The sequence below is a fragment of the Megascapheus bottae genome, chromosome 18, assembly GCF_031878675.1.
Source record: "Megascapheus bottae isolate mThoBot1 chromosome 18, mThoBot2.hap1, whole genome shotgun sequence".
NCBI classification, from domain to species: Eukaryota; Metazoa; Chordata; class Mammalia; order Rodentia; family Geomyidae; genus Megascapheus; species Megascapheus bottae.
In genome coordinates this window covers 35,637,418-35,651,394 of record NC_143526.1, presented here as the reverse complement: position 1 = coordinate 35,651,394, position 13,977 = coordinate 35,637,418, and the positions used below count along the sequence as shown (strand labels likewise).

Below are 13,977 nucleotides of genomic sequence, written 5' to 3'. Positions count from 1 at the left end.
GTCACTTCCAGGGCGAGTTGCTCCTTTTCCTGTATGAGATCATACAGTTTACTGAACTGCATGAAAACAGAAAATTACATAGGCACTAAAGCAACTGGCAGGCTCAGGATTGAGCATGTACTATATAGCTTAGGGTCTGACCCTCATTGCAAATAAACTTAAGCTTCCATTCCTATAGAACACAATTGAAACTCCCACTCTACCACTTAGGCAAGCTTAGCCTCAGTTTTCTCTTAAAAGAAGTCTTATGTCATAACTAGTTTGTGAAGTACTTAGTATTCACTGTATGAGTGGCAAGAAAATCTTTAGTATTACAATAAAAGTAATCACTAAGGTTCTTTTTTCTTAATATGAATTTAGAAAACTAGAAATAGCAGTAAATAAAACATATTCTCTTTTAAAATTCTCATTTCTGTTCATTCATTTTACCTCTTCTCTGGAGAAAAATGACATGTAAATACATTCTGATCTTGAAAATGCCTCATTTCCCTGCTCAAAATTCTCTCAAGGTAAATTAAACTGAGAAATTGCCTCGTTCTTCTAGTTGATAGTTTTTCAGATTTGGCGATTATTTAAAACTGGTTGTAGGTATATTTTCCTGCTGTTAGATGGAAACATATGGCTCAGTAAGCAAACATTGTTTCTGGTCAAGGCATGGTGTACACCAGCCTTGAGAGAAAAAACAACAATGGCCAGGACCTGAGTCCTTGTCCACCATACCAACACGAAAAAAAAGAAAAGGAAAAGGGGAGCAACCGTAAAAGAAAATGAGGAAGAGTATGAAATTACCTGTATCAATTATACCCCCCCAAAAGATTTTAAAAATGCAACCAACAGATCAAAGCGTCAACAAAGATAAATTTACATAAAGCAAAGTGAACGTTTTCAATTTTTCTCTCTCCTTTCCGTGTGTGTGTGTGTGTGTGTGTGTGTGTGTGTATGTATGTGTGTATGTATGTGTGTGTCTGGGATTCTAGAGAACCATGGGTATTATGTCACCTTCTGCTGGGTTTCATCTTGCCTTGTATTCCTCCAAGATATACTATCTTAGCCATTTCTTATATTTTGATTTTAAATCAAATACCTAGCCCCTTCTTTGTCTTAGCCATCCTAAGTATTCAGTTGGCAATGAAGTAGTCTAACTGAATTAGTTTCCTCCCTCTTTTTTTCCCTTTCTTTTCTAAAGTAACTAGTCTTGCCAAAACAACTGATTTCTTCCTGGGCTTAGGCTAGTTTGTGGTACTGCATCTTATAATACATATTTTAAAAATTTATGCCTCTATAGACATGTTTTATTGCATAGATTAATATGTATATATGACATATAAACCCTCAGCCTAATTTTAATTATGTTCCAAAATCTAAGTGCGTGATTGTACATAGAGATTCCCTTCTTGAATACTTGTTTGTTAAATATGTCATTTGAAATATGATGTAAAAATTAATGTTAATAAATTCTTTAATAAAAAAAATTCCTGTGGGATAGTTGAACTTGTATTCACAAAGCTGAGCAAGAGAGCAGACCAGCAAAGGGCTTCGAAACAGCTTAGCCCTGGAGAGAAAAGAAATGAGATACATAGACAGATAAGGACACACTGGAAAGCCTAACATGGAAATATTTCAATGAGGATTCTGTAAGGAAGGATGATGGGAATATGTTTCCTCATGTTTTTAGGAAATCTGTAGAGAAATAACTGCTTCTCTTCAATGCTAGGTGAACTCGGTCTGGTTTTTTAGTCTGTTTCAAGTGTGAAGTAATGTTGGGAGTAGAGAGATGAAAAAGCTGTTGACCAGGATGGTCTTGCAAAGTCTCATTATTAAGACCAGGTTTCCTACTTTATCCATAAAAAAAAACCCTGGATCTCCTGAATGCGTTGTTTGTTTAGCTGGATTTGTAATAAAAAAAAGTAGATACCTACGCAAAACCAAAAAAAAAATTCTTGCTTCCCTTTGATCCTTTTCTTCCCTGCATGCTCAGTGATATGTTTGGAGGCATCCAGCTGGGGGGAGGGGCACTGGTGAAACACAAGGAGAGTCTCTCTCCCAGCCAGGATATGCCCAAAAGTATAAACACACACCAGAGGGAAAACATACCATGCAGGCAAGTGTCTGTGCCTTTATCCCATGCCAGCTCTCTTATTAGAGAGAGCAGGCTTTTCACAAATGGAGCTGCTTCTAAACCATCATCTGAAGATAATTGTACCATCTTCCTGGAAAGCCTGCTGTGCCCTTTTGGATTCTCCCTATGTCATTTCTTTGTTTTAGACCAGGGAAAATGTGCTTTTCCCTGGAGTAAGCACCCACATTTTTATTGTTAGATTTACTCACCTTTTTAGGGTCACCAGACCTACAAGTATGCAATGAAACTTCTAATTTCCTGAGGATGTTTTCTTAAAAGTGGTTTACCCTGGGAAGCCGTGCTTTTATTTGATGGTGCTTAAAGGCAGGCTTGGAGATTTCCTGTCTAGTTTTGCCTGCAGCACCCGTGATGCTTTCTTTCTAATGCCATCAATTGCAATAAAGGATGCCTTTTTGTTTTTTGCAAGAGTCCAGAGGTTTTGCAAGAAGCCAATTAGTCTGGTGACTTAAGTTACATGATTATATAGAACAATACCATGTTAGCTGCTGTCTAAAGCAAAACGTTGCTCCTGATTTTTTTTTTCTTTTGCTTTTGCTTCGTATCAGCTCAATGTCTTTGCTTCTTATCATCCCAGTGACACCACCTTAATTCTTGGCTGGGAGGCCTCGGAATGAATTCGAATAGTAGCTTTTGTGTATTGGTAAGATAAAGTCCTATGGATCAGTCATTGAGTGCTTATCTGTTCCTGCTAGTAGTATCTTAAGTTTTATGGAAAACTTGTATAGTTTCCTGTTTTAGACTTAAGCAGTATTTCTGATTTGTTAAAATGTAGGAATATTCTAGGCTTTTTCATACTAATTTTTTTTTGGTCGGTCATAGGGCTTGAACTCTGGGCCTGGACACTGTCCCTGCGCTCTTCAGCTCACGGCTAGCACTCTACCACTTGAGCCACAGTGCCACTTCCAGTTTTCTGGTGGTTAATTGGAGACAATAGTCTCATGAACTTTAGTGCCCGGGCTGTCTTTGAACCTCGATCCTCAGATCTAGGATTCTGTGTAACTAGGTTTACAGGCATGAGCCACTGGTACCCAGCTCATACTAGTTTTTATTTTTTTTAATGTAGCAACACCTTGATAAAACTCCTTAAGGCCAAAGGCCATATATGTCCTGTTGGCTGCTCTATCCCCTAAACACAGCACAGTAGGAACAGATCCATGCATTTCAGCTTGGTAGTACTGTGTATATGAAGCATGTCTTGAGAAGGTAACATGCTTTTTCTTTCTTTTACAGTTATCAAACTTAAAAGTTTTCAATCACTCCCCAATGTCCGATGCCTCTGTCAATTTTGACGACAAATCCTCCTCACCATTTGACTGCAGCACTGACCAGGAAGAGAAGATTGAAGATCTTGCCAGTCACTGTCTGTCCCAGAAAGACCTGTACACTGCTGAAGAGGATACCCTTTTCTCTAGGAAAATGACATCCCATAATGGGATGGAAGACAGTGGGGGTAGAGGTACTGGGGTAAAGAAGAAACGGAAGAAAAAGGAGCCAGGAGAGCAAGAGGGTACAGCAAAGGGGAGCAAGGACAGGGAGCCCAAGCCAAAGAGGAAACGAGAGCCTAAAGAGCCAAAGGAACCCAGGAAGGCCAAGGAAGCGAAGAAGGCCAAGGAGCCTAAGGAGCTGAAGCAGAAAGATGGAACTAAGAAGGCACGGAAGCCTCGGGAGGCCTCAGGTACCAAGGAGGCCAAAGAGAAGAGGAGCTGCTCAGACTCTGCAACCAGGACGAAGTCTAAGAAGGCCAGGTGCATACCTTCCTCCCTCCCCACACCACTGGCCTTTGGCATTAACCCAGATACCTGGGCATAACTTTACTGCACTCCTGTGGGCCCAGGCTTCTGGATAACCACTTGGTACTAATAGGAGGATTTGTCTCTGGAGGTTGCTTTTTGCTAATCTCATTCCTAGAGTTAAGGTACTTAAAATGCATTTTTAGGATACTCCTATGGATTGCTCTCCCTTTTCAGTACTTAGTACTTAGCATTCTTTACGTGTCTCCTGTCTCCTGTCTAGATGCACCCCTTCTATGCCATGTTTATGTCTGTACTAGCTTCCAGCCAGAAGCAAACTGCCTTTCACACCTCCTGGTGAGAAAGTTAGCCTTCATTAGTACTAGTCATGGAATGGCTTGCTCCTCCCTTTGGATTAAAAGAACCACAATGTTAATGTGCATGAATGAGGCGGAAGGGAAGGGACATCCTGGGTCTAACACGGGCTGCAGAGATTTAGTGAAGGCAGCACTGGGGCGGAGGTTGCAGTCATAGACTCATCTCTATGACCTGGGAAAGCTGCGGATGCCCTGTTTCAGCTGCAAGACAACTAGTCTCTTTTCCAGGCTCCTGGCTCTCAGTGCTAGGGTCTAATTCTCTAGTTCATTGTCTGACACAGTGCTTGGCCTTTTCACAATTGCTCAGGAAATACTGGGGAAATCAGGCCAGAGGAGACCATAGTGACTTGTAAGATCAAAGGCTGGGGCACAGAGTCCCTGCAGCCGGTGTTGTGAGAAAACTTGGGAGGATAGCAGCTGCATTTCTCACACAGCAGATTCAGTTATTTTGAGAAATATAAAACAAAACATATATAAGCCTTTTCTCAAAGCAGTTTAAGTGCCTGAAGTCTGAGCATTGTAAGGAGGCAATGTATTTCTCTTGTCTGTCATTTCAGACCAAGAGCACTCGTGCAGACTCAGATACTGATGTGAATGCTGTGGGACCCACCACACCTGTGTTTTAGAGAAAAGAAAAAAAAACCTTTTTGAGGGTGATGGGCTGTAACTTGAAGTTTACTTTATGGCCCATTTCTCTTTTAGGACAATTTGTTTGGAACCAGATGGATGATTTCCTAATTAAAGTAGAAATGCTGCCTCATGATATTCACTCCTTTCTGCTGATCTTTCATCTACTGAAGCGGCATGGGGTTGGGAGATGCTAGGATGTAGTTTGTGGAGAGTATGGCTATAAAATATTGGTTAAGGGAGGTAGGTAAAATCAGAATTCTGACTAGTGAAAAACTTTCAGAGGCAGACGCCAGTGGGTTACACCTGCTCTACCTAGCTACTCAGAGGCTGAGATCTATGCATTATGCATCAAAGCCAGCTCACGGCAAAATGTCTGTGAGAACACTTATCTCCAATTAATCACTTAAAACACAGATTGTAAGTTTGCCTCAAGTGCTAGAGCACCAAATGGGAGCAAAAGGCTTAAGTGAGAGAGCAAGGCTCTGAGTTCAAGCCTCAGTACCAGCACGTGTGTGTACACATACATGCACACACACACACATCAGAATGCATGTTGTGTTTCTCAATTAACCTACAGAAGGTGTTTGATCTCCAGTATGTGAATGGTAGGGCCTACTGAGTGATGTCTGCCAACAATTTTCACTGCCATATTACTTTGGAAAAGCAGCATAAGTAGTTACTTTGTATGAAACCAGGTTTAAAGAAGTATTATTCCTGAACTGGTGGTTATTTACTTTGGTTTTATAGAGGACAGAAAGGAAATCGGATAGTGTTTGTGAGAGTGGAGGTAGTCAGAGCCGGTTTCGCAGATCTGCTGCAGGTCTGGTTAACATGGAAGGCTAGAAAGCACGGGCAGTTCAGTTCTTCTAGCTACTGGTCTGATGTTTACCACTTTATTAACTTCTTATAGGAATTCATTTTTACACTGTGTGGCATATGAAGCTGTGTATGAACATGGTTGTAATTTCCATGTAGGGAGAATGAGAAATTTTTTCACTGAACGTGATTATCAAATGTTTAAGAAGAATCAAGAGTCTGACTAATGAAAAACTTGCTACTATTAATTAAAGGATCATGATTTGGGTCTGATTAGGTTACCAGTACTTGTGCTTTTGAGGGTTCTAACTTAGAAAACCGCAGAACTCCTGAGATTTAGAAATCCAGGAGACTTCCCTTGAGAGGAAACTGAGAGATACATAGGAATGGCTATCTCTTTAGAAATGTGGACCATTTATACAAGATTTTCTCTATTTTTAGGCTGTATGACATTGACCTGTAATTACAGAATTCTGTGTAGCTCAGAGATGGCTTTGGACTGTTTCTTTTCCTTTTCATTTTTGTAGTATTGTTTTGTTCCCTTTAATTAATAATCCCACTGATCAGTAGCATAAATTTTAGGTATGCAATGGATATTCAAAAGTTAGTAATTAAGTCTGTTTTTTTTTTTCATGTTCTTTGATTTATTCATGCTTTGGCTCAAGTGCATTGTTTGATTTGGTCATTTACTGATTTAGTTCCTGGGCAATACTTGATGGTCATAAGTAATTCACTGAATGTTTGGATTATTTTTAAGAGCTCTGCCACTGATTTCCAGACTTCTATCCCCTTCCTCCTTCAATTCATCTTACCAGAGGTCAGCTGGCCAGTTTTTCCAAAATACTTCCTCTTTCAATCCATCTTACCAGAGGTCAGCTGGCCAATTTTTCCAAAATACTGCTGTTACCTTATTTACGTTGGCAGTCAGTAGTAGTATTGGTGGCATATTACATCCCTTTTTCCTGCCTCTTAACTCTAGTAAATCATTTGGGAGGTAGTCTTTAGAGCCCAGTTACTAACTGGATTGAACAACTTCCATTGTCTTATACTCAGATCCAGGCTTTTGTTACTTTCTCAGTTGACTTTATCCACCAGACTGCAGACAGTCACTGAAGTAAAGATGGGCATGCCACGTCCTGTCTTTACTTGGAGTAGAAATCTTTACTGAAGCTGGTTTTAGGCTCAAGAGATTCCATTGCTGGATGGAGTATTTTCTGCCTCTTTTTTTTTTTTTTTCATTTTGATTACATATTAGGCTAACGAAGACAAATGTAAAGGCTGTATAAGTTCTGAGTAGAGATCCTGCACTGGGGACCCATTGGGTATGATAGGTAAGAATGTAATTGATTATGTCAGAAACAATGCTCTTTTGAAGTTTTGGACTGTTTCCATTTCCAGTGCTTGCAAAAACTCAGGGAGTACTTACTCTCTTGTCTCCAGATTTCTGAGTGAGTTAGGTCCAAGCATTACAGACCTTTACCAGATCTGTATGGAAATAGTTATCAAGTTTAGTGCTTCATAAGTAATGCATGTTCATTTATGTATCATTGTGGGTTTTTTTGTGTATGTGCTGACAACGTGTCTTGCTTTGTTTGTATATGTTTTCATTGCCAGTAGATTAGTGAAGGAAGTGTCATGGCAATATTGTCTGTGAATCCTATCATTGATAAACTGTCATCAGATGGAAAAACAGCCTTAAAAGTGTTCAGGAAACAGACAGAAATGTAAGCAAATAGAAAAACTGGTGTGGCTGTATGTCAAATAACTGAAATGATTTGAGTTGATTGATTAGGATCCAGAGGGAGTCCCTTGGAAGACGTGAGTATTGAGCTATGTAGGGAAGAATTAAAAGATGAAAAAAGACAAAGCAGAAAGACTAAAAGATTCTTAAACAAATGTTGTGGAGGGATTTCAGCTTTAGGTAAAAGACCAAGCATATTTTATTTTCCTTTTATATTTTCTTGGAAGAACACGGGGGGTGAATTCTCCAAAGGTAAGAGATGTCACTGCATCTCTGGACTAGAAGGGCTAATGCTATCTATCATATTGGTTGATGTATGCTGGGCAGCTAGTTTCAACTTAAGAGTACAGGCCAGGAAATACCTATTTTTACAAATATAAATTATAAAAAAAAACAAAAAAAACAAAAACCAAGATGTGTAGTCTTAACTGGCACACAAAGCCAGGTAGAAGACAGGATAAAATAGCTTTTGGATAAACTAAGTGGTTATGCTTGATTATTGTCCTACCTATATCGCATAATTCATTTATTGGGAGTTTTTGTATGTGTATATAGTAGTGTTTTTAGGGTAAGTAAACTTGTAAACTAAGTTTGATTTTGCTTTTTCTGAAGATAGGTATTTTAGCCTCAGAAACCTTATGACTTCCATTTCCTTTTTTTGTGTTCATTACTAATTCTAACTGAAAGCTAGAAAAGAGAAGGGCTATAGGAGATTTTTTTCATCTAGACTCTCAAAAGTGCCACTAAATGGTGATACTATTAGGTAGACCTTTGAATTTATTTTTTTTAGAACTCTGGTTACAAGCAACATAAACCTAACTTGAATTAGATTAGGTTAAAAATTGGGATTAAGAACTTTACAACTTGGGAGGTAGTGGGAGCGGGAAAAGGGTAGAAAAACATGGGACGGGCTAACAGTAACCCCTCTACATAATCCTGACAATAAAATTTAAAAATATTTATAAAGGGCAAAAAAAAAAAAAAAAAAAAACAATTGGGATTAAGTGGCTTAGGAACCAATCAGTGTTAGTTGAGAATTCCACCAAGGTTCTTTGTCTCCAGCTCATCTTTGCACCTCTCTGTTAACAGCTCCAGCCTTTGCAAGTGCTTTTTTTTGAAAGCATTTGAATACTGGCTGTCTATAGCTATAGACTCAAAGTTGTACAACTTGTTGACCTAGGAAGATAAGAAGAAGAACTCCTTGATTGGGCTGGCCGGATTATGGTGATAAAAGGAATAGGATAGCATAGCCCAGCTTGACTTATGCTCGTTCAAACAGCCTGGACTTCAGTGTTGACTATCAGAAAAAGATGCAGAACAAATGCAGTAGAATAGGTATATGTAAGAATAAGTTACTATAAAAATGTACATATAAGGCCCATTCCTTCATTCTCCTCTATTTTCCCACTCCCAAGACTGGCAAAAAAATGTACATATAATATATATCTATATAAAATAACATTAAAATAGTAATTATTATGCATATATGTGTGTCTTTGTCCCTACATACTCCACCATGCCTTTGCTATAAGAAAGATCATATTTCATCTATTACCCAGTTTCTGTTTGTATTCCCTGTGACCAATAAGAAAACCGGAGGGAGGAATTGTAAGATTGTACAAATAGACTGCTCCTTATCACCTTGTTCACATCCCTTGATGATTTTAGAACTGACCTATCTTTTTTTTTTTTTTTCCTTGTTTTTCTTTTGTGATACCTGGGTTTGAACTCAAGGCTTCACACTTGGGATACAGATGCTCTGCCACTGAGTCTGGCCCTATCCTTGTTGTTGTTATTTTTGAGATGGGATCTTACTTCCTGCTCAGGCATCTGCTTGGACCATGATTCTTCTATATTCCACTAACCACTAAAATGTGCATGTACCGTCTTGCCCAGCTTCTATGCAGATGGAGTCTAGTGGACTTCTCTGCCCAATCTGGCCTAAAACCACAATCTTCCTGATCTTAGCCTCTCAAGTAGCTTGATTACATGCATCAGCTACCTCACCTACCCAGACTTTTCTTTTCTGTAGTAGTCACAAAATGGTTTTCCTCCTTTACTGCCTCCTCTATACATATCACTTAGATGCTCTGTTAAGCAAGAGTTCTTTCACTTTTCTCTTTTATTCATTATATCTACCTATCATCAGTATGGAGTCCTGTAGCTTTCATTGATATAACTAATTAGTTCTCACTGTTCTCAACTTTGATGTATAAGTGGTTCCAGTTTGGTGGCAGCTTTTTAGAATGTCTCCAGTGTCATTTCAAGTACTTTCTGACATCTCAAGATGTTTCAGGTTTACCTGTCTTCCATATTTAAACCACTCCTGGGGCTTGAACTCAGGGCTTGGATACTGTCCCTGAGCTTGAAGTTCAAGGCTAGCACTTGAGCCACAGCACCACTTCCAACCTTTTCTGTGTATGTGGTATTGAAGAATCAAACACAAGGCTTCATGCATGCTGAGGAAAGCATTCTACTGCTAAGCCACATTCCCAGTTCTCTCTTCCCTTCTTGGAATCTACCACTTCTCTGAGGAGATACCAAGATCTGCATGCTGGGTATATATATTGCACTTTACTGATTGGTTTTGAACTAATGGGCCTTTAAGGCACACTTCAGATCCAAATGGTAATACCCTCTTTTTCCCAAAAGTGGAAGGATATACTCAGGACTGTTTCTTAGCAGTCCATGAGATAGAGGATTTTGTTTATTTATTTGTTTTCTCTTACCGTGCAGCGGCATCAGGCTGTTCATTTGAAACACTTGGATTTCTTTGAGCTTATTTTTATTTTTGTCTTAAAGAGTTTGGCTTTGGAGGGGTTTTATTTATTTTTAATTTTAATATGTCTCAAAAATCAACTCTGCTCAGCAAAGTGTCATTTCCTTCTCTGGCTCTTGTGTGGGAGGGAGTCCTGTCTATTACGGGTAGTTATCACTTCTGTCTTACTCTTCTTGTATATGTGTGTAATGTTTCTCCACTTTGCTCTTACACAAAAATGATACTGTTTTGTACTTTACTTTTCCCATTTTGACCTCAGTGCTTTATACTTTCAAGGCAAACATTTTACTTTTTCCATTTTGACCTCAGTGTCTCCCACACTTTCAAGTGAGAGACTTGAATGCTTTATCACTGAGCCACACATCCAACTGTTTGTTACACTGGTAGTTTGAGATAGGGTCTCACATTTTGCCTGGGCCTGCCCCTGGACAACAGTCCTCCTGTTTTACACTTCCCCCTGAGCAGGGATTACAGGAATGCACCACCACACCCTGCTTTTTCAAAACATTGAGGAATCTTGTGTTTTGTGTGTGTGTGTGTGTGTGTGTGTGTGTGTGTGTGTGTGTGTGTGTGTTTGCGTTTGCTCAGGCTGTCCTAGAACTTCAGGTAGCTAGGATGACTGGCATGAGCTATGGTACCAGTTTCCTATACAGTTTTTGTTTTTTTATTTTATTTATTTATTTTTCTGCCAGTCATGCGCTTGAGCTCAGGGCCTGAGCACTGTCTTTGGACTTTCGCAAGGGTAGCGCTCTGCCCCTTGAACTACAGCGCCACTTCTGGTTTCTGGTGGTTCATTGGAGATTGGAGAATGGATGTTCTGTGCCCAGGCTGGCTTTGAACCGCAATCCTCAGATCTTAGCCTCCTGAGTAGCTAGGATTACAGGTGTGAGCCACCAGTGCTTGGCTGTCCTGTACAGTTTTTAAAATGAGAAACCAATAATTATACTTTTGAGGTATGTATTCTGTGGAATTCTAGTATCTTTTAAAATTGCATGGCCTGAGTCCCTTCTCTGTACTAGTAAGAAGTAGAAATGCATTCACTCACCCACTCCCTCTTTTGCGGATACAGTCCCTGTTAAAATCTGTAATCCTCTAAGGCAGCAGGACCCCTAGAATTTCACTTACAGAATAGCATTGTGGCAAACTATTTTAGCAGATAAGCCAGTCTTCTATCTGTCATATCAGAGATGGGCTAACTTTGTATTTGCCTGATTGGGCTTTGGGGTGGAGTATATTCCTGCACATTGTCAATTAACTCTCCTGATGGCAACCACCAGTCTTGTTGTCTCTTTCCTGAACTTTGTCACTTCTAAAGTCTTACTACTTCTGCTCCTGCTGGACCTTTCAAAGCCCATACCTTTACTGGTTGTACTACTAGTGTAGGTCTTCAGTCTTCAGTCTTCTTGACAGAACTTGCTGTTGTGGCGTAAACTCTGTCCTCAAATGCCCTTAATTTCCCCCCTTCCGCTTGGTCATGTAGTTAACCAGTATGCTTGCCAGTCATGGGCCACACAGATGTCTTATGAAATGTGTCAGTGATGCTGCTTCGTTTCCCACAGGTACAGTGGACGTTCCCCAAGAACATGCGCAGACACTGACTACATTTACATCCTTTCTTCACAGAGCCCTATCCAACCTTGTTACTTTTGAATTCAGTCTGACTTAATCTCACTGCCGCTCTCAGATGCCTCATAGTAAAATATGTGAAAATATAGATGTTGTCTCCTTCATAGCTTTGCTGTGATGGGCTCAGAACTGTGCCTACAGGAAATAATAGCTGTAGTTAGTATTGTTGATTTCTGTTACTATGTCTTCTACCAATGTCTGTCTATAGATTCTTACCTGAGTAAGTTGTTCCAACTTGTCCCACCTTCAAGTGATCCTATCCATCCATAAATGTACCCAACTCTCTGTTGATTAAAAGTTTTAGGATTTGCTGGAATATCTGCTATATATAAGGCATAAGAAATGCCAAACCTAATTAAATATTTTCCTCTAGCAACTTAGAATCTGATATCAAAGAAGTATAAAACATTCATTCACCCAGTAAATGCCTGTTGAGCAATGGCACAGGATTCAGGAGCTGTATGTAGTTTTTGAGTTCTCAGCCTGATGTCACAGTTAATGACAACTCTAGTGAAATGTCAGAGTTTAAATACCTTAATTAAAGCACAATTGAAGTGCTTGGAGAATGTGGAGAAGAGTTCATCTTATAGAGGGGTCAGGAAAGGCTTTCTTGCAAGATGGGCGGACTTTATGCATTTTGTCTCTGATGAGGCATTCCTGTTCTTGCTGTCCTGGACTGTGGCTTAGAGGTAGATTGTAGGGTTCTCATGACCAGATACTTTTTGAAAGCAGTTAGCTTCATTTTGGAGTTCCTGGTGCTCGCTCTGGGTCATGTTCATAGACATGCTCAGTAGATAATGATGACAGACTAGGGACAGGTAACTTACAGGGACATTGTAAATCAATGACTTAACTTTGTTTGTTTCTTTTTTTTTTTTTTTTTTTTTTGCCAGTCCTGGGCCTTGAACTCAGGGCCTAAGGCACTGTCCTTGGGCTTTCTCAAGGTTAGACCTCTACCACTTGAGCCACAGCACCACTTCTGGCTTTTTCTATGTATGTGGTACTGAGGAGTCAAACCCAGGTCTTCGTGCATACTAGGCAAGCACTCTACCACTAGGGCAAACTCCTGGCCCCTGATGATTCTTTATTACTATGAAGCAATCGAACTTCACAGTAATAAATGTGAAAATATTTATTAAACTGAAAGAGATCTTTTGGGAGATGTTCTTGTCTGATTTCACAAGTAGTCATTGTAAGAGTGTGACAAAGTGAATTCTGCCTCAATCCTTACCTTCTTCCCATATTTCTGTACATTTCAGGGGAGGAAACTTGGAGCTTCTCCATTGAAGCATGCTCTGGTCCAAGAATTCCAGGGTGTTACTTAATAACTCTTAATCTTATAAGTAATTTTGAGTTTTCAAAACTGCCCAACAGTTTTAATTTTGACTTTCTCCTTGTAGCAAGGAGCAAGGACCAACCCCAGTGGAGAGAAAGAAGAAAGGAAAAAGGAAAAGTGAAACCACATTGGAGAGTTTAGAGCTGGATCAGGGCCTGCGGAACCCATCCCTGCGGAGTCCTGAGGAGTCCACTGAGTCTGCAGACAGCCAGGTACAGCTGGTACTGGGAGCCTGCTGCAAGACACAGCTGCTGAATGGGTAGTGCTCCTCTATGCCTGTCTCCAGCCTGCCATCTTTACATGCAGACCTGGGCTGGGCTTTTACTGTCTTGTGAGCAGGTTGATCACATCCAAGCAGTTTCTCTAGGCTGACTCGATACCAGTAACTTCCAGGATTTTTAGAGCTGTCTGCTTCCTTCGTTTACAGTAGCATAGTAGGCTTCTGAGGAAGTTGATGTGAAAAATGAGGCGAGCTAGATCAGGCAACACCCAGGGGTCCGGTTTTGCTGTGGAGGTAATACAATTAGTGCTCAAAGTAGTAGGCCAGTGTGTACCAGAGCACGTTCATAATCCCAAGTGCTGCTAAAACCAGGGATGTATTTATTATGCCAAATCCACGATGTGCTCATGGCATTGGGGTGGATTTTCTCCTTAAGTTTAGGTAACTGCTCAGAACATTATCTCTAACATTTAGGAGTGCTATTTCCTCTGATATCCACAGCAGTTTATCTGATCTGTGGTGCTACAAGGAGATCATTTAAAATAAGACCAACCTGTTGTACCTTCCAGAATTATGTGGACA

General features: G+C 40.0%; 1 protein-coding gene across 1 annotated transcript in view; it reads left to right on the top strand.

Annotated features, from left to right (window-relative positions):
* Positions 1 to 13,977, top strand: part of Chd6 (chromodomain helicase DNA binding protein 6) — a 142,431-nt gene that overhangs the window by 48,375 nt on the left and 80,079 nt on the right. The window contains exons 3-4 of the mRNA XM_090352378.1: positions 3,371 to 3,885; positions 13,240 to 13,387. Of these exons, the coding sequence (XP_090208504.1) occupies positions 3,371 to 3,885; positions 13,240 to 13,387 (663 nt within the window). The remainder of the gene's footprint in view (positions 1 to 3,370; positions 3,886 to 13,239; positions 13,388 to 13,977) is intronic.